The sequence below is a fragment of the Ictidomys tridecemlineatus genome, chromosome 2 (genome assembly GCF_052094955.1).
Source record: "Ictidomys tridecemlineatus isolate mIctTri1 chromosome 2, mIctTri1.hap1, whole genome shotgun sequence".
NCBI classification, from domain to species: Eukaryota; Metazoa; Chordata; class Mammalia; order Rodentia; family Sciuridae; genus Ictidomys; species Ictidomys tridecemlineatus.
In genome coordinates this window covers 112,166,907-112,187,832 of record NC_135478.1, presented here as the reverse complement: position 1 = coordinate 112,187,832, position 20,926 = coordinate 112,166,907, and the positions used below count along the sequence as shown (strand labels likewise).

Here is a 20,926-nt window from a genome sequence, read left to right as displayed (position 1 = left end):
ACATCCCCAGCCCCAGATTCTTTATCTACATAATGAGCGCAAAGATCCTCACTCATCTGCCCCTCACAGAATAGTTATAAGGAATAAATGTACGTTGGGTTCATTTAGGGTAAGATTGCCATATAGAGTCCTTGTTTTGGAATGAGGTGGAGTGGAGTGTAAGCATACATCTGGTTCACATTTCATTTATTAACAAAAAGAAGAAAAAACCAGAAAAGACAAAAGAAAACCTCATGTGTGACTCTACCTTTACCTCCTCAGACTTGACAGATCACACCAAACCCAGATACTTAAGTATGATTCAAATTTTCTTCTGCATTTGAACATGATTCATGAATCCTGACTCATAAGAGTAACATCTCTGTGGGTTTCTCTCCTGACTCTGTTGAATTTCGTTTTCAGTGTGATTGGTGGTGGCCTCAGAGCTGTGCCCTTCACTTATTTTTCACTGTGGTCCCCAGCAGGGACCAGTGCATTGCGCAGATTGTTTCCTTTCCTTACTGTTTCATTCTTACCTTCCTTCCTTCTCTTTCTTTCCCCTTCCTTCTTTCCTTCTCTCCCTCCCTTCCTTCTTATTTTTTTTTTGGTACCAGGGATTGAACCCAGGGGTGCTTAACCCCACATCCCCAGCCCTTTTTTATATTTTATTTAGGGACAGAGTCTCACTGAGTTGATTAGAGCCTTGCTAATTTGCTGAAGCTGGCCTTGAACTCAGGATGCTCCTGCCTTAGCCTCTTGAGCCTTTGGGATTATAGGTGTGTGCCACCCGGCTCTTCCTATTTTTTTAAAAACATTATTTGGCAGTATTGGGGATTGAAACCAATACTGGGCTAATCTGCCATTGAACTATAGCCCAGCCTTTTTTTTTTTTTTTTTGAAGTAGTAGTAGTAGGGTGCTTGGCCACTGAACTATGCCCCCAGTCCTTTTTATTCTTTAGACACAAGGCCTCACTAAGTTGCCAAAGATAGTCTAGAACTTGCTAGCCTCCTATCTCAACCTCCCATGTAGCTGGAATTACTGGTATATACCATTGTGCTGGTATATTTTAAATTTACATATAGTAAAATTTTCTCTTTTTAGCATATAGTTCTATGAGTTTGATAAATTCAGAGCCACATACCCATCAACAAATACATCAAAATATAGAACGTTTTCATGAATCCCCAGAATTCTTTCTTGTTGCCTTTTTATTTTTTAAAATTTTTACTTAAAAAAATATATATGTACACATACACACATACATATGCATGCATGCACACGCGTGCACACATACGTGTGTGTGTATGTATATATTTAGTCGTATTTGGACACAATGCCTTTATTTTATTTATTTTTATACGGTGCTAAGGATTGAACCCAGTGCCTTGCACGTGCTAGACAAGTGCTCTACTGCTGAGCCACAACCCCTTTTTATATTTGATCCCTTTCCTGTCTCCTAGCAACCATAAATCTATTCTCTGTTCCTCTAGTTTTATATTTCTCAGCATGTTGGAATCATACACTTTGTAGCTCTGAGTCTGGCTTCTTTCACTCATCTAATGCATTTGAGATTCATCCAGTTGTTGCATACATCAGTAGTTCATTACTTTTTATTTCCAAGTAGTATTCCATTGTGTGGATATAGTGCAGTTTGTTTATCTCTTCACCATTTTGAAAGACATTTGTGTTTTTTTTACAGGTTTTGGCAACTATGAATAAAGCTGCTTTAAACATTGACATATTTTTCATCAACAAACTTTGTATGAGCATAAGTTTTCATTTCTCTTATGTAAAGTCATATGAGTGGGAATAAGTCATACAAACTGTTTTCCTAAGTGGTGTATCATTTAGTATTCCTACCAGCAATGTGTAAGAATTTTTGTTGCTCCACATCTTTCTCAGTAGTTGCTATGATTAATTATTTTTCAAATAATTTTTTATACCTTTATTTTATTTATTTTTACGTGGTACTGAGGATTGAACCCAGCACCTCGCAACTGCTGAGTGAGTGCTCTAGTGCTGAGCCACAACCCCAGCGCTGATAAGTCATGGTTTTAAAATATTTTTTTATTTTTAGTTATAGTTGGATACAATACCTTTATTTTATTTATCTATTTTTATGTGGCCTCACACATGCTAGGCAAGTGCTCTACTGCTGAGCCACAATCCCAGCCCCCGATCAGTCATTTACAATCATTAATTTTGGTGTATAGAGATATCTCGCTGTGCTTTTTTATTTATTTAATTTTTTTGTAGCTGTAGATAAACAAAATGCCTTCATATTATTTATTTATTTAAATATTTTTTAGTTGTCGATGAACTTTTATTTTATTAATTTTTATATGGTGCTGAGAATCAAACCCAGTGCCTCACACATACTAGGCAAGCACTCCACCACTGAGTCACAACCCTAGCCCCTATTTTATTTATTTTTACGTGGTGCTAAGAATTGAACCTAGTGTCACATATGCTAGGCAAGTGCTCTACCACTGAGCTACAGACCCAGCCCCTCATTGTGCTTTTAATTTGCTGTTTCCTTAATGACTAATGATGTTGAATATGTTTGTATGTGCTCATTCACCTTCATTTATCCCATGATGAATTGTCTGTTCAAATCTTTTACCCATTTATAAAGTGGGTTTGAGTTTTTGTGGTCTTGAGTTGTGAGAGTTCTCTGAATATTCTGGATATAAGTTCTTACCCAGAGAACATGATTTGTGCATGTTCTCTTTCAAGCTTGTTTTTCCTAAGATTTCACAAGGAATTTATAAATAGTTGTTCTCATTATACAATAAGATTCAAATAACACAAAAGGATTTAGAGTAAAAAGCACAGGTTCTCTTTTACTTTCTGCCATCTTTAGCTTTCTTTTTTGGGATAACCACTGTTGATAGTTTGTTAAGGATCTTTTCAATTCTTTTTATGGTACTATAAGTACTATTATGTGTTTTAAAATTAGTTTTATTACTTTTTAGTCAGTAAGTAGCATTTCAAAGAATGTCTGTTTTCCTTTTCAGCCCAGTTGTAGGTAGAATTATTGTTATTCTCTTAAAATAGTGAGTTTTGATGTCTTATGTCATATTTTAGAAAGCCATGATTTGGGGAGGAATTCTAGTAGATAAGGATGAATTATGAGTGGACTAAATTTAAATAGGTCTTTTTAGATTTGCTAAAAATTGCTGTGATTAGTTGAAATGATTTCGTAATGTGTTCATTTTCTTTAAAAAAGTAGTGGGTTGCTTTGCTAAAAAGTCTCATTTGGCAAAGAATGATATTAATAAAACCTTAAAGTTCTGATTCATTCCCAAGTTTTATTTTGTTCATTTTTTCTTTGATCCTTTTGCACTGTTTGAAATCCTTAGCCTAGAATTGACACTTAGTTATCATTTTTATTTTTAGCTTGAATTTGGAGCCTTTTAAAACTATAACTGTGAGAACTCTTTTGCAAAATGAGCTTCATTCAGACAAGCTGTTTTTATCTTTCCATAGGTACGAATCCTAGGATTCAAAATAAGGATTCTCTAGAGGACAATGTTTCTACCTCTCCAGACCCAAGTAAGAGGGGCCAACTGCTAGCAGGAGGTGGATGTTAGGGTTTATGGGATGTTCAGAGCATGAGGAAGCAAGAAAAAGCCCTGTGGGAAGAGAATGGTTTAGAAGTCCATACTCTGTGCGGTACAGGAAAGCAATGAGTGAGGGAGGTTTGTTTGGTTTCTCTGATGTGAAGTGAGAGAGGTGTGGCCCAAGACCTGTTTCAGAATGTAATTCAGTGCACATGGAAAAGGTAACAGATTTACTCATAGGCCTCTTGTGCCAGTCTAGATCTGGCATTAGCTCTTAAATGCCTAATGATGGCTCTAGAAAAAAATTGCAAAGAAATAATAGGCCATTACTGGAACTCCTTACACATCTGTAGATTACGATATTTGATAGTTTGTACTCATTTTGGCCATTCTTGTCAACTTAAATAGATGTACAGTAAGAGAACATCTTACCTACAGTCACAAAATAGCAGGAAAAAAAAATTCTGCCACCTCATAAACTTCATTTTGCTTGACTAGGACCAATGGATATACATCAATGAGTCTTTTTGTCTACATTTTTTGATTAACTTAATCCTTTTATTATTTCTTTAGGTCCTAAATTGTCATTTTTAATTCCTCTATGAAGCATATTACAGATGTTGGTTAGAATAATCATTTCTTATGTGTGACCATTTAGACGGTTTCCAATTTTTTTTTAGTGATGGCATATAATGAAGGTATAGTGAATGGCAGAGGGTATATTTTTTTCTTTCCGTTTATGATTGGCAGATTGATTATTTTCTAAAAAGCTGCAAGCAATGAAAAGATGGATTTTGTTATCTACTTATTATTTCGGGGTAGACCTCCTTAGAGGCCTTCTTTCAGGACCAGAATGTACGGGGTACAAGAGGCCACAGTTTTTCTCCCAGGGAAGAACATCATTAAACTAAGACTCTGAAGCCTTTTCAATGTGGGCTTTAGGACCAGGCATTTTGGTGTATTTTGGTGTGTGCCCAGCAGAAAGCATTTTTATAGGTTTTTTATAACCCCAAGGATTGGTAGGCTGATGAGGGTCAGCATGACTTACAAGGTTAAAAGATATAGATGACTTTTATTCCTGACCTCCCCACCATGGCTTTGATCAGATTTCTCTATTCTCCTGTATCTGTCTAGGAAGTAGGAATAAGTTTAGCTTCTTGTCTACAATGGGGGAAATGGGGTGATTATTTTGGCTATTCTGTGCTGAAGTATTAATGAGTTAATAAGACTGTGTAGACCATGAAGGTGATCCTAAGAGAGTTTAATCATCTTCCCCACTTCAGTGGTGCTACATGGGGCATCTTCTCACTGTGATTTAGTACACAGGTCTTCCTCATCCATGTGAGGGTGATGTGAGGGCAGATGAGGCAACCATGTCTTTAGCTGTAATCACTGTGTAAATATGAGTTGTGAAGAGCCCACTCAAGACCCAGAGGCAAAGGCACAAAATTTTTTTCTTCCATATTGCTTGTCTTATAGAGACTTTGAAAATAATCCTTACTTAAAAAGATGTTACTTAAAGATTAAGACAGGTGTGGAGGCTTATTTCCACTGGTTCAGGAAGCTGAGGCAGGAAGACTGCAAGTTCAAAGTCAACCTCAACAACTTAGTGAGGCACTAAACAACTCAGCAACACCCTGTCTCTAGATAAAATATATATAAAAAAGAAGGGGGTGTATGTGCTGGGAATGTGGTTCAGTGGTTAAGTGCTCCTGGGTTCAATCCCTGGTACTGAAAAAAAAAAAAGTCGCCATAATCCTCACTTCAATGCCTGAAGTGGAATAACTTTATAAAGAAAAGAGGTTTATTTAGCTTATAGTTTGAGAAGCTGAAATTGTAAGCTACATGATGTTAGCTTGGCTGAGAGCCCCTCAGATGCATCACATGATAGTGAAAGGCTCACAATGAGAGATCATGTGGGAAAGATCAATAGGGAAAGATCATATGAAAAGACAGGAAACCAGAGTATGGAGAGGGGCTAGAAGAACCAAGAACACTCAAGCACTATCTTAAGATCCCATCAGAGCTTCCCTGATCCCTCCCCAAGGGCATGCTCCTAATCACCTCCTTTGGGCTTTACCTCTTAGAGGTTTTACATTTCTCCTCACCCAACACTGGGACCAACCCCCCCAAAACAAATCCTTGGGGAACAAACCACATCCAAACCAAAGCACCACTTAATTACTTTCCCTCAGTGATTCTCAAATGGGCAGTATCAGGGAACTTGTAGCATTATCTGCAGACATTTCTGGGTTTCACCACTAGAGGGAGCCAGTGGCACCTAGTGTATAGAGTTCAGTGATGCTGTGTAACACTCTACAATGCTGAGGATAGCCCTCCTCAGCCCAGAATTAGCTGTTTGAAGTGTCAATGTTTCCAAGATTGAGAAATCTTGCTTTAACTGAAGAGCAGACAATTCCAGACAGACCCATATGGTTGGCCCACTCTGCTTATTACAGCTTTTTTTTTTCTGGATTGTCTAACTTTGTCTCTTAAAGTTCCAGCCTCAAAACTTTCCCAGACATCCTCCCTTATTTTTTTCTCCTGCCCTTTTGGATCTTTTGCAGTTCTCAAAAGTATAACTTATTTCTGTGACTGTATGCTGTTTTGCTGTCAAATCAGGCTCAGCTGTCTTCCTTTCCCACTTAGCCACTCTGCAGTCCTCCAGAGGGGCTCCAGCCTGAGCCTCTCATCTGCTCTCAGAAAATTGATTTGCTTGGACATGTAATCCTGCCTGACCTGCAGTAACCTCACTGGTATTGTGGCTGTAGCTCATGTTCAGCAGAAAATATAATATATCAGCTGCGAATCCCACTTGCATGATGGGATTGGAGAAGCATGTGCACTGCATTGTCTAACAAAATCTGTTTCTCTCTTTTCTCTTTCTCCCTCCCCCACCCCTTTCGTCTTCTCCTTCCCTATCCTGGCAATTTTATTACCTTTTACCATGAACTGTTTTCTCACCCTTGTTCCCTCTTCTTCCCCCATATCCCAAACCTGCCATGGTGACCACACATACCTTTTTACCCTGTTATGCGAGGCAGTTCTGACACTGTCTGCTCCCCCTGTAGTGCCAGGCTTCTGTTGCACAGTTGGAGTGGACTGGAAGTCTCTCACTACTCCGGCATGCCTCCCCCTCACCACCGACTACTTCCCCGACCGCCAGGGCCTGCAGAATGACTACACGGAAGGCTGCTATGATCTCCTGCCGGAAGCAGACATGGACAGGTTGGTTCAGAAAAAGGTATTCAGAGTCCTTGGAGTATAACTAAGTGACTCAGTGGTAGAGTGCTTGCCTAGCACACACAGGTCCTGGGTTCAATGTCTAGCATGATTAAAAAAAAAAAAGCTCAGCTTTGTTTATGAGGGTTCTGATTATGTACAAACAAATACATCATAATATTGAACTTTTAAATCTGTATTCTTTTATATTTAGGAGATTTTGTGATGCAAGAACTGTTCATTTCTTTCACGTTCTGTTGACATTAACAATTTCTCCTCTTTGATTTCAAATTTTCTTTTGCAGTTATTTTGGGCACACTAAATCTCTTTTTCTTTTCTAAGGTTACTCATTTGGGCATTGATTATTACTTGCCTTCTTTTTCCATGCCTTTGAACTTATCATTTCTCCCAGACTGATTTACAAATTGATAATTTTATGAAATGCCATATAATGGTTGTCTGGGATGAAGTAAAGGACTTCACACTATGAACTCTTAAGTGTCACTTCCCAAGGCCAAACACATATATCCATGTGCACAATCATCTTTTTTTTTTTTTTTTTTTTTTTTAGGAGGGATGAGGATGGTGTACAGATGACAGCCCAACAGGTGTTTGAAGAGTTCATTTGCCAGCGCCTCATGCAGGGTTACCAAATCATAGTGCAGCCCAAGGCACAGAAACCCAACCCCGCTGTTCCACCCCCATTGAGCAGTAGCCCACTCTATAGTCGAGGTCAGTGCCCTCCTTTTTCTTTTCAACTAAGTTTGTAGGAGTTGTTTTTCATGATGGTAGGGAACAAATAAATTTAGGAAATATTTTCAGCACAAAGTTTTTCTTTGTCACTTTTGCTTTGAGTAATAGTTACATTAAGTGCAAATTTATCTTAAACATTTTCTTTATACTCTCCATTTTTAAAAATATTTTGTTTTAATTAGTTTAGTTATACATGAAGTATAATGCATTTATGCATTTTGATATTCATTTGGTATACATTTGATATATAGATTGTATATAATTTCTCATTTTTCTGAGTGTACATGTTGTGGGATCATTTTGGTCATGTAGTCACATATATACATATAGTTTAATTTGTCTGTTTCATTTTACTATCTTTCCTATTCCCACTTCCCCTCCTCTTCCTTCCCATCACTTCCCTCTACCTAATCTAAGGTAACACTATTCTTCCCTAGTGTCCCCTGCCTTATTGTGATTTAGCATCTGCATATTAGAGAAAACATTTGGCCTTTGGTTTTGTGGGATTGGCTTATTTCGCTTAGCGTGATATTCTCCAACTCCAACCATTTACTAGCAAATGCCATAATTTTACTCTTCTTTAAAGCTGACTAATATTCCATTGAGTATATATACCACCTTTTTTTTATGCATTCATCTCTTGAGGGACACCTAGGTGGGTTCCATAGTCTAGCTATTGTGAATTGAGCTGCTATAATCATCGATGTGACTACGTCACTATAATATGCTCATTTTAAGTCCTTTGGGTATAAACCAAGGAGTGGAATAGCTGGGTCAAATGGTGGTCTCATTCCCAGTTTTCTGAGGAATCTTCATACTGCTTTCCGTATTGGCTGCACCATTTTGCAGTCCCACCAACAATGTATGAGTGTACTTTTTTCACTGCATCTTCACCAACATTTATTGTTGACTGTATTCTTTTTTTTTCTTTTTTCTTTTTTTTTTTTTGAGAGAGAGAGAGAGAGAGAGAGAGAGAGAGAGAGAGAGAGAGAGAGAGAGAGAGAGAGAATTTTTTAATAATTATTTTTTAGTTTTCGGCGGACACAACATCTTTGTTTGTATGTGGTGTTGAGGATCGAACCCGGGCCGCACTCATGCCAGGCGAGCACGCTACCGCTTGAGCCACAGCCCCAGCCCCTTGCCTGTATTCTTGATGATTGCCATTCTGACTGCAGTGAGATGAAATCTTAGAGTAGTTTTGATTTGCATTTCTCTAATTGCTAGAGATGTTGAACACTTTTTCATATATTTGTTGATCAATTATATTTCTTCGTCTGTAAAGTGTCTGTTTAGTTCTTAGCCCATTTATTGATTGGATTATTTGTTGTTTTGGTGTTAAGATTTTTGAATTATTTATATATTTTAGAGATTAATGCTTTATTGGAGGTGCATGTTGTAAAGATTTTCTCCCAATCTGTAGGCTGTCTCCTCACATTATTATTTCCTTTGCTGAGAAGAATCTTTTTAATTTGAATCTATCCCATTTATTGATTCTTTTTTTTCTTTTTTTTATTGGTTGTTCAAAACATTACAAAGCTCTTGACATATCATATTTCATGCATTAGATTCAAGTGGGTTATGAACTCCCATTTTTACCCCAAATACAGATTGCAGAATCACATCGGTTACACATCCACATTTTTACATAATGCCATATTAGTGACTGTTGTATTCTGCTACCTTTCCTATTCTCTACTATCCTCCCTCCCCTCCCCTCCCATCTTCTCTCTCTACCCCATCTACTGTAATTCATTTCTCTCCTTGTTTATTTTCCCATTCCCCTCACAACCTCTTATATGTAATTTTGTATAACAATGAGGGTCTCCCTCCATTTCCATGCAATTTCCCTTTTCTCTCCCTTTCCCTCCCACCTCATGTCTCTGTTTAATGTTAATCTTTTCTTCCTGCTCTTCCTCCCTGCTCTATTCTTAGTTGCTCTCATTATATCAAAGAAGACATTTGGTATTTGTTTTTTAGGGATTGGCTAGCTTCACTATGCATAATCTGTTCTAGTGCTATCCATTTCCCTGCAAATTCCATGATTTGGTCATGTTTTAGTGTTGCGTAATACTCCATGGTGTATAAATGCCACATTTTTTTTATCCATTCATCTATTGAAGGGCATCTGAGTTGGTTCCACAGTCTAGCAATTGTGAATTGTGCTGCTATGAACATCGATGTGGCAGTATCCCTGTAGTACGCTCTTTTAAGGTCTTCAGGGAATAGTCCGAGAAGGGCAATAGCCGGGTCAAATGGTGATTCCATTCTCAGCTTTCCCAGGAATCTCCATACTGCTTTCCAAATTGGCCGCACCAGTTTGCAGTCCCACCAGCAATGTACAAGAGTACCCTTTTCCCCACATCCTCGCCAGCACTTGTTGTTGTTTGACTTCATAATGGCTGCCAATCTTAATGGAGTGAGATGGTATCTTAGGGTGGTTTTGATTTGCATTTCTCTGACTACTAGAGATGGTGAGCATTTTTTCATGTACTTGTTGATTGATTGTATGTCCTCTTCTGAGAACTGTCTGTTCAGGTCCTTGACCCATTTGTTGATTGGGTTATTTGTTATCTTATTTTCTAATTTTTTGAGTTCTTTGTATACTCTGGATATTAGGGCTCTATCTGAAGTATGAGGAGTAAAAATTTGTCTCTGATTTGATATCTAGCTCCTTGATCCACTTTGAGTTAACTTTTGTATCCCATAGATTCCTATATGGTGTGTCTGTATTTTCATTTATCTCTAAGAATTTTTTGATTTCCTCCTTTATGTCTTCTGTAACCCATTGATCATTCAGTAACATATTGTTCATTTTCCATGTGATGTAGGATTTTATCATTGATTTCCAGTTTCATTCCATTATGATCAGATAAAATGCATAGTATTATCTCCACCCCTTTATATTTACTGAGGGTTGCCCTATGGCATAATATATGGTCTATTTTTGAGAAGGATCCATGTGCTGCTGAGAAAAAAGTATATCCACTTGATGATGGTTGATATATTCTATATATGTCAGTTAAGTCTAGGTTATTGATTGTGATATTGAGTTCTATAGTTTCTTTATTCAACTTTTGTTTGGAGGATCTATCCAATGGTGAGAGAGGTGTGTTGAAGTCACCCATAATTATTGTGTTGTGGTCTATTTGATTCTTGAACTTAAGGAGAATTTGTTTCATGAACATCGCAGCACCATTATTTGGTGCATAAATATTGATAATTGTTATGTCTTGTTGGTGAATGGTTCCTTTTAACAGTATATAATGTCTTTCCTTATCCCTTTTGATTAACTTAGTCTTGAAGTCGATTTTATTCGATATGAGGATGGCTACCCCTGCTTGCTTGCGAGGACCGTGTGCGTGGTATATTTTTTTCCAACCTTTCACCTTCAGCTTGTGTATGTCTTTTCCAATCCGATGTGTCTCCTGGAGGCAACATATTGTTGGATTTGTTTATTTAATCCATGTTACCAGCCTATGTCGCTTTATTGGCGAGTTTAAGCCATTAACGTTTAGAGTTACTATTGATATATGGTTTGTACTGCCAGCCATGTTTGATTATTTATCTTTTTTTTTTAAATTTAGTTTGTTTCTCCATGATTAGCTTTCCCCCCCACCCTCTGTCATTACCGAAGCACTTCCCACTGATGGTTTTGGTTATTATTTTTCATTTCTTCCTTGTGTAGTGTTTTGCTCAAGTCACTTTGCAATGCTGGTTTTCTGACTGCAAATTCTTTTAGCTTTTGTTTATCGTGAAAGATTTTTATTTTGTTGTCGTTCCTGAAGCTTAATTTTGCTGGATACAGAATTCTTGGTTGGCATCCATTGTCTTTTAGTGTTTGAAATACGTTGTTCCAGGATCTTCTCACTTTCAGCGTCTGTGATAAAAAATCCGTTGTTAACCTTATTGGTTTACCCTGAATGTAATCTGCCCCCTTTCTCTTGTAGCTTTTAATATTTTCTCTTTGTTCTGTATATTGGCTATCTTCATAACAATGTGTCTTGGCGTTGGTCTACTGTGATTTTGTGTGCTCGGTGTCCTGTCTGCATCTACAATTTGTATATCCGTTTCCTGTTTTATTTCTGGAAAGTTTTCTGTAATTATTTCATTCAGCAGGTTACTCATTCCCTTGGTTTGAATCTCTGTACCTTCTTCTATCCCGATGACTCGTAAGTTTGTTTTTTTATGTTATCCCATATCTCTTGGATGTTTTTCTCATGATTTTTTACCAGCCTTTCTGAGTTGGCTAGACTCTTTTCAAGATGATATATTTTGTCTTCATTATCTGACGTTCTGGCTTCTACTTGCTCCACTCTGTTAGTGATACTCTCATTTGAGTTTTTAATTTGGTTTATCGTTTCCTTCATTTCTAGAATTATTGTTTGATTTTTTTTTTATAATCTCTATCTCCTGATAAAGATGCTTAACAACTTCTTTTATCTGTTTATGTAATTCATTTTCAATGTGTTCTTTCACTGTTTGGATTTGCTGTCTTGTATCCTCTTTAAGATTCCATTCCATCTGTCTAAGGTATTCCTTGAGTTCTTTATATGACCATTTTTCTGGTGACTCTAGGTCCTCCTGAATATTTAGGCTGTCCTTCATTGTTTGTACTCCTTTTCTTCCTTGCTTTTTTATTCTGCTCATGTTACTTCTTGTTCTGTTTGACTGCTGAGTTACTGTTTACTCTTATAAATTTATTAGATGCTTGGGAGGAAAGATATTAGAAGGGAAGGGAAGAAGTCACTAAAGAGAATGATAGTAGGCAGGTAGAATTCAAGGAAGGGGGAATAAGAAAATTGAAAAGAAATGAAAAGACAAAAGAAAAAAATAGAAAATAAAGAAAGAAAGAATTTTTTTTAAAAAAATAATAATGATAATAAAAAATGAAAATTTAAATTTAAAAAATAATAATAATAAAATAAAAAAATTAAAAACATTAAAAACATTAAAAAAGTTAAAGAACAAGAACAACAACAAAAAAATGAAAATAAAAGAAAAAAAAACCCAAATTAAAAAAAAATAATAATAAATGCAGTCATAGAGTTCGATTAACTTCTGTCCCAGTAGGTGGAGCTGTGCCCACTGGGCCAAGCTTCTCCTCTCAATAGGTGGGAACCAATCACTGTGCAGCAGCTCTTCCAGACTGGGCGGGTCTCCAATCCTGAGTGTCTAGGGCCCTCTCGTGTTTTCTTGAACCAGGCCCCGCTCACCTGTGACGCGCACCACAATACTGGCTACACGCCAGGTCTGCTGCTCCTGGGAGCCCTGTTTTCATGAACGTCTGGGCACACTCTCCCTGTTTGCCTCCCTCAGACCCTAAGTTTGTAGAGCTTGGGGCTGAGAACCCCCAGTGAATTTGCTTGCCCTCTGGTAGCCATGCCCCGGTAGTTCGTGCAAGAGACCTCAGTTGTCAGCACTGGTGGGAGTGGTAGCCAGGAATTCTGCGCTGCGAGTCCCGCGCCACTCCTGATTCCCTCGGTCTGGCTATCGTGCTCACGTGAGAGCTGGGAGGGGCCCTTAAGGTTTCCCCCGCTGTGTGGAGAGGGATGGCTAGGGGATTACACACCTGTCGCCCCTGGTTTCAATGAAGTTATCTCCTCCGCCTGTGACGTCAGTTCTCTGCCATGGTGGTATCCCATGCAAATGGTGACCGTTCGTTCACTTTGCCGGGTGACCAATGCAACGGGTGGGTCCTGACTGTCTCTCCCACGCCCCGTTTCAATCCTGTGACCACTGCCTATGAAGGCTTGGTTGGCTTTTACCTCTGTAAGTTTAGAAGAGCTGACCAGTTATTTCAGCGGGATCGTTAGTGCTGAGTCACGAGAAGGAGGCGAAGCGGAGTTTGAATGCAGCTGATCTGGGCTCAGTGTGTGTTCTGAGAGGCCCAAACTGTTGGCCCCAGATCCACATCAGCTCAGCATTGCCTAGTGATCCTGAGAAAATAGCATTTAGACAGTTTACGACTCCCTATGCCCGTGCAGCTGGCGAGGTCAGAGACTTGATCTCTCCGCGCCCGCCGCCATGTTGGATCGACCGCAGAATATTTTTCAATAGGAACCTGAGCGCATGTGAAATTCATCTAGCTTCGTCCGGGACTCCTCCAGTTTCTGAATCTGGTTCTCCAAGAAGAGCATTGCTACCGCGAAGGCCACCACCGTCAGCAGCTGCAACTTGGGCGGCATCATAATCCTGAGGAGCCCCATGAAACCCGCTGCTCGGGATCAAGGCATACCCCATTTATTGATTCTTGATAAGAGTCTTGTTAAGAAAGTCAGATCCTAGTTTGACATGGTGAAGATTTGGGCCTATTTTTTCTTCTATTAGGCACAGGGTCTCTTTTCTGTGCCTAAGTCTTTGATCCACTTTGAGTTGATTTTTTGTGCAGGGTGAGAGATAGAGGTTTTATTTCATTTTGCTACATATGGATTTCCAGTTTTACCAGCACCATTTGTTGAGTAGGTTATCTTTTCTCCAGTGAATGTTTTTGGCACCCTTGTTCGGTATGAGATAACTGTATTTATGTAGATTTGTCTCTGTGTCCTCTCTTCTGTACCATTGGTTTACAAGTCTGTTTTGTTGTCAATACCATGCTGTTTTTGTTACTGTAGCTCTGTAGTATTGTTTAAGGTCTGGTATTGTGATGCCTCCTGCTTTACTCTTCTTGCTAAGGATGCTTTATCTATTCTGGTCTCTTATTTTTCCAAATAAATTTCATGATTGCTTTTTCTGTTTCTATGAAGAATGTCATTGGGTTTTTAATAGGAATTGCATTAAATCTGTATAATGCTTTTGGTAGTATGGCCATTTTGACAATATTAATTCTGCCTATCCAGGAGCATGGGAGATCTTTCCATCTTCTGAGGTTTTCGTCAATTTCTTTCCTTAGTGTTCTGTAGTTTTCATTATAGAGGTGTTTCACCTCTTTTGTTAGAATCTGATTCCCAGGATTTTTTTGGGGGGGGAGCTATTATGAATGGAATAGTTTTCTAATTTCTCTTTCAGTGGATTCATTGCTGATGTATAGGAATGTGTTTGATTTATAGGTGTTGATTTTATATCCTGCTACTTTACTGAATTCATTTATTAGTTCTAGAAGTTTTCTGGTGGAATTTTTTGGATCTTCTAGATAGAGAATCATGTTGTTAGCAAATAGTGATAGTTTGAGTTCTTTTTTACCTATTTGTATCTCTTTAATTTCCTTTATCTGTCTAATTGTTCTGGCTAGAGTTTCAAGGATGATGTTGAATAGAAGTGGTAAAAGAGGACATCCTTGTCTTTTTCCAGTTTTTAGTAGGAATGCTTTCAATTTCTCTCCATTTAGAATGATGCTGGCTTGGGGTTTAGTATATATAACTTTTACAGTGTTGAAGTATGTTCCTACTAAGTCTTTCAAGTGATTGGAACATGAAGGTGTGCTGAATTTTTTCAAATGCCTTTCTTGCATCTATTGAAATGATCTTATGATTCTTCTTTTTATGTCTATTAATATGATGAATTAAGTTTATTGATTTCTGTATGTTGAACCAACCCTGCATCCCTGGGATGAATCCTACTTGATCGTGGTGCACTATCTTTTTAATATGTTTTTGTATGCAATTTGCCAGAATTTATTGAGAATTTTTGCAACTATGTTCATCAGGGATATTGGTTTGAAGTTTTCTTTCCTTGATGCGTCTTTGTCTGGTTTTGGTATCAGGATGATGTTAGCCTCATAGAATGTGTTTGGAAGGATTCCCTTCTTTTCTATTTCTTAGAATACTTTGAGGAGTATTGGTGTTAATTTTTTTTGAGAGTCTTATAGAACTTGGCTGAGAATCCATCTGGACCTGGACTTTTCTTTGTTGGTAGGCTTTTGATGGTGTTTTCTTTTCATTACTTGAAATTGATCTGTTTAAATCATGTATGACCTCCTCATTCAGTTTGGGTAGGCTTTATGTCTCTAGAAAATTTTCAATGTCTTCAATATTTTCTATTTTATTAGTATAAATTTTCAAAAATAGTTTCTAATTATCTTCTGTATTTCAGACGTGTCCATTGTGATATTTCCTTCTTCATCTTGTATTTTAGTAATTTGAGTTTTCTCTCTTTTTCTCTTCATGGCCAGGGGTTTATTAATTTTATTTATTTTTTCAAAGAACCAACTTTTGTTTTGTCAATTTTTTGAATTGTTTAATTTTGTTTCAATTTCATTAATTTCAGTTCTGATTTTAATTATTTCCTGTCTTCTACTGCTTTTGGTATTGATTTATTGTTCTTTTTCTAGGGCTTTGAGATGTAGTGTTAAGTCATTTATTTGTTGACTTTTTATTTTTTTAATGAATGTACTCAATGCAATAAACTTTCCTCTTAGTACTGCCTTCATAGTGTCCCAGAGATTTTGATATGTTGTAGCAGAGTTCTCATTTACCTATAAGGATTTTTTTAAATTTTGCCCTTGATTTCTTCTAGTATCCATTCATCATTCAATAGTGTATTATTTAGTCTTCATTTGTTACAGTAGCTTGTATTTTTAATTTTATCATTGCTTTCTAATTTCATTCCATTATTATCTGATAGAATGCAGGGTAGTATTTCTATTTTTTTTTGTATTTGCTAAGAGTTGCTTTGTGGCATAAGATATGGTCTCTTTGGGAGAAGAAGCCATGTACTGTTGAGAAGACAATATATTTGCTCATTGATGAAAGAAATATTCTATATATGTCTGTTAAGTCTAAATTATTGATGGTATTATTTAGTTCTATAGTTTCTTCATTTAGTTTTTGTTTGGAAGATCTGTCCAGTAGTTAGAGAGGTGTCTTAAAGTCACCCAGTTTCATTGTATTGTGGTCTATTTGACTATTGAAGTTGAGAAGGGTTTGTTTGATGTTCATAGATGCTCCATTGTTTGGGGCATAAATATTTATAATTGTTATGTCCTGCTTATATATACTTCCCTTAAGAAGTATGTGAAGTGTCCTTCTTGTCACTTCTGATTAACTTTGATTTGAAGTCTACTTTATCTGAAATGAGAATGAAACCCTTGCTTGTTTACTCAATCCATGTGAGTGATAAGTTTTTTCCTATCCTTTCACCTTCAACCTGTGGATGTTTTTGCCCATGAGGTGAGTATCTTGAAGACAGCATATTGTTAGATCTTGCTTTTTAATCCAGTCTGCCTCTCTGTCTTTTGATTGATGATTTTAGGCCATTAACATTCAAGGTTATTATTGAGATATGATTTGTATTCCCTGTCATTTTGATTTATTTCAGGTTTTTGATTTGTCCTAGTTTCTCATTTGGTTGAATGTCAATTTAGTGTAGATCCTCACTTTGCTGGTTTTCACTTTTTTTTTTTTTAACTTCATCCTCATGGAATGTTTTGTTGAGAATGCTCTATAGGGTAGCCTTTCTAGTTGTGAATTCTTTTAATTTTTGTTATAATGGAATGTTTTAATTTCATCTTCAAATCTGAAACTTAATTTTGCTGGATATAAAATTCTTGGTTGGCATTTGTTTTCTTTCAGAGGTTGAAATATATTACTCTAGGGCCTCCTAGCTTTGAGGGTCTGGACTGGCAAATCAGTTAAGATAGGAATTGGTTTTTCCCTATTTGTAATTTGATTTTTTTTTCTCTCACAGCCTCCAAGATTTTATCTTTATTCTCTGTTAGTCATTTTTATTATAATATGTCTTAGTGTGGGTCTGCTATAATTTTGTACATTTGGGGTCCTGTAGGCCTCTTGTATTTGATTTTCTATTCCAATCTTCAGGTTTGGGAAATTTATTAAATCATTGAAAAGATTGTGCATTCCTTTGGTTTGTATCTCTGCTCCTTCATCTATTCTGATAACTCTTAAATTGGCCTTTTCATGTTATCCCATAATTCTTGGATTTTTTTTTTTTTTTTTTTTTTACCATCTTCACATGTTCAACTCTACTTTCAAGATTATATATTTTGTTTTCATTGTCTGAGGTTCTGTCTTCCAAGTGGTCTAATCTGTTGGTGATCCTTTTTCTATTGAATTTATAACTTGGTTTACTGATTCCTTTATTTTGAGGATTTCTGTTTGTTTGTTTTTTACACTATCTCTAACTCTTTATTGAAGTGGTTTTTTTACTTCATGTATCAATTTAACTGTATACAATCTGAACTCCTTCTTGGACATTTCTTCTACTGTGTTATCAGTGGCTTCTGTTGTTGAAGCATCTTGGTTTGTTTGGACACTTTATTCCCTTGTTTTTTCATGTTGTTAGTGTGTTTTCCCATCTAAAACTATGGCTCTAAGGCAGGATAAGTTCTACTCTGTAGACCTGTAGTGTCCCTGAAGGCTTCCAGTGCTTTACCTTTACTGGTAAGACCAATATCAACAGCACCCAGTGTACACAATATATAGCCTTAACCCAATAGCTCTCACTAAGGTGTCTACTGCTTTCTCACATTAAACCAAAATGATGGGTTCAGTAACTAACTATAGAATATTTATTAAAATGATTTACGATTTCAAATGGTGGATGAGAGAACAGAGGTGGTGTAATATGCAATATTCGCGAGGGAGGAAGAGAGAGGCTTGAAGTAAAAATTCACAGGAAGAGTGGAAGAAGAGCTGACAGAGATTGGCTATTGGTTAGAGAAAAGTTGGAAACTAAATCCCAGATAATAGAAGAGAGAGGAAGAATACGAACAAAGAGAAAAAAATTGAAGACATAAGAATATAACAAAAATGCAAAATACCATTCATGTGTCATTGTCCTCCACACCTTAATGCATAAAAAACATCCTGTTCCAAATATGGTAGAGAGATTAGTGAATCAAAAAATAATATAAAATAAATCTTGCTGGCAAGTCAGACTGTCTCTGTTAGTTTTCAACAGTTTCTCAGTCCTGTCTCTGACGTCTCTTGGGATCACTAAACCCACATCAGCCCTCAAAAATCCAGTCTCCGTCCCACAGATCTGGGCTTCAGATACTTCAGGATTGGCCACGCTGCAGTCCCAAGATCTCAGAGCTGCTCCTACTTTCAGAGAAACCACCAGGGATACACTCATGCAAAGGAGCAACCCTGAGATGCAGCAACAAGACAAGGGCCACCAGCACTCTCAGCAGGAAGCTCCCAGACTCCTCCAAACCTGCAGGCATCCCCACATTGGACCTGCAGGTCACAGCTGAGTCCCCAGACAGAGGCTCTTTATGGTGGTAAACCTGTGGATACCCAGGCCCCAGGCCCTGGCTGTTGTTCCAAAATGGGTGTATCCACATGCAACCAAACCTGGAGTCTTCCCAAAGCAGTCCTCTAGGCTCTGGTAGCAGCGGTACTGGCAGTGGTTGTTGGCAGCAGGCAGTGGGTCAACAGTAGTGACGGCTGCAGTGCAGCTGCAACTGCAGCTGTGGGGGCAGCGTCACCAGGTGATATCTGGGGGTCAGCAGCAGTGTAGGTTTCAGTTGCATCCAGGGCAGTGGTCTCTTCTGTGTCAGCAGCACCTGGAAAGAAGACCTCTAGGCTATGTTGGCTGGCAGCAGTGGAATCAGAGGCAGCAGCAATGGTGGTAGCAGTGCAGGTGGTAGTTGATTGACAGGAGACTTCTGGTGCAGCAGTTATACTCTCCTTTTAATGAAGAAGATATGATCAAGCCTAGGAGTGGTATAATCTACCTTTGAGAATACCTAGGAATAGCAGGCAACTGAGCTAATATTGAGATGTCAAAGTATATAGTGAATTTTCTAAATCCAGAAATGGATATTTTTAGAAGAGTACATGTCACACTGCAGCTTCTGAGATGCTACTAAACCTCAAGTTTACACCTGTTGTTTTTTCCTATCTTGGGTTCTTCTTTCTGTTCTTTAGTATTGAAGCTTAGTGACTTGAAGCAAGAATGGATCATTTCTGAGTGACAGAGGCTAAGAAGTGACAAATGAGTTGGTAACACTAATTGAATAAGGGTCAGACTGTGGAGTTCTTCTAATCTAAGTCTAGCAGAAGGAATTAAGTATGAGTGTTTGGAATCATAAAGCAGTAATCACTTTCTGAAACAATCAATGAAGGTTTTTAGTTTCTTGCTTCCTCACTATTACTAATTAAATCTCCATTCCTCTAATTAGCCAGTGTTCAACATCAGATCATCTTTGGCTCCACTGATTCTCCTCTGGCTAGAGAATCCAGAAGTGTGGAACTATTATTGGGGCTTAGTGGTCACTCAGTACAGGCTCTGCTGTTTGTAGGTGAAGCTTTGAACTCCCTCTGGCTTTTATATGAAAGCTCCTTGTGACATTTACTGAATGCCTTCTATTCCTATTCCTACTGAATATTAATGTTTTTGAGTGCCAAGACTATTTTGGATTCATCTTTTTATTCTCTACACTGGAAATGACAGTGCCTGGAATACAGCTGTTTGGGTCAATAAATATGTGAATTCATTAATTTATTCATTCATTAATCTATTCATTTCATTCACTTATTCATTCAACAGTATTTTTGAAGCTTCTACTCTGAGGGGGGTTTTATAACCCAGTGGGGAAAAATAACCATTAGTTATTTGTTATTAGCAAGGGCCTGTGAGACTATCTAATTGGGGCCTGATCTGGTCTGAGGGTCACAGGGATAGCTTTAAGGAGGTTATGTTTGAGCTTAGACCTGATGTAGTACAGGGGTTATTAGAATAAGTAGGTTTGGAGTGGAAGGTAGGAGCTGAAGGGAAGAACATGCCAGGCAGAGGGATTGATGTGTGCAAAGGGCTACCAGTAGAAGGCACCAAAAAGAAGGCTGGTGTGATGGAGCACAGGGAGTGAACTGGAGGTGCAGCCAGAGGTGTCAGGATATTCAGGCCTCACAGGACCCTGGGTAGGATTCTGTTCTCTAACTCATGAACAGTGGAATGAATTCACCTGTGTTATTGGCCTCATCTAGGCTATCTACTTTCTGCTCTCTCAAATAGCTGGTTGATGTCCCTCATGGGTCTGTAATTCTCTTGTGTCCAGTACTGATCCTGGCTGATTCATGGCTAGTTGACCAGAAGCTACTTGGCCTGGCTTTACACTTTCTGGTTATTTTCTCCTTTGATAAATTTAATCTCTTATTTCTATGAAAACAGAAATGGTTTCATTATTATTATAATTACTAGAAACATTGCCATCATAGTGCTTGTGCTGCTCACTGTCACAGGTTTATTGATTATGAAAAGTGAGCTATGCTCTGTTTCAGTAGAGAATAGAACAGCATTGACCTTGCCCTTGAAAATTAGAGTTTACTGGAGGGGGACAGCCGTTAAATTAATAAGCCACAAATATATATTTAATCAGAGAGCTGTGCAGGATAAAAACAGGCATAACTGGGATAATCTAATTTAGAATGAGACATCAGGGTACCCTCTTAGATTCTCATGAACCTTACCCCATAACACTTTTTTTCCTGGCAGCCCACAGGGTGTTTGT

At 37.9% G+C, this 20,926-nt stretch overlaps 1 protein-coding gene across 29 annotated transcripts in view; it reads left to right on the top strand.

The window, feature by feature from the left end:
* Window positions 1-20,926, top strand: part of Depdc5 (DEP domain containing 5, GATOR1 subcomplex subunit) — a 155,764-nt gene that overhangs the window by 72,793 nt on the left and 62,045 nt on the right. For 21 of the 29 annotated variants that reach the window (XR_013434977.1, XM_078039550.1, XM_078039548.1 and 18 more), the window contains 3 exons: window positions 3,470-3,535; window positions 6,588-6,771; window positions 7,337-7,497. Coding sequence is in view for 25 of the 29 variants with exons in the window: in XM_078039550.1 (XP_077895676.1) it covers window positions 3,470-3,535; window positions 6,588-6,771; window positions 7,337-7,497 (411 nt within the window). In the remaining 4 variants the exon portion in view is untranslated. Of the gene's footprint in view, window positions 1-3,469; window positions 3,536-6,587; window positions 6,772-7,336; window positions 7,498-20,926 lie in introns of those variants that run through there. The other 8 variants (XM_078039546.1, XM_078039541.1, XR_013434980.1 and 5 more) reach the window with 7 other exon arrangements.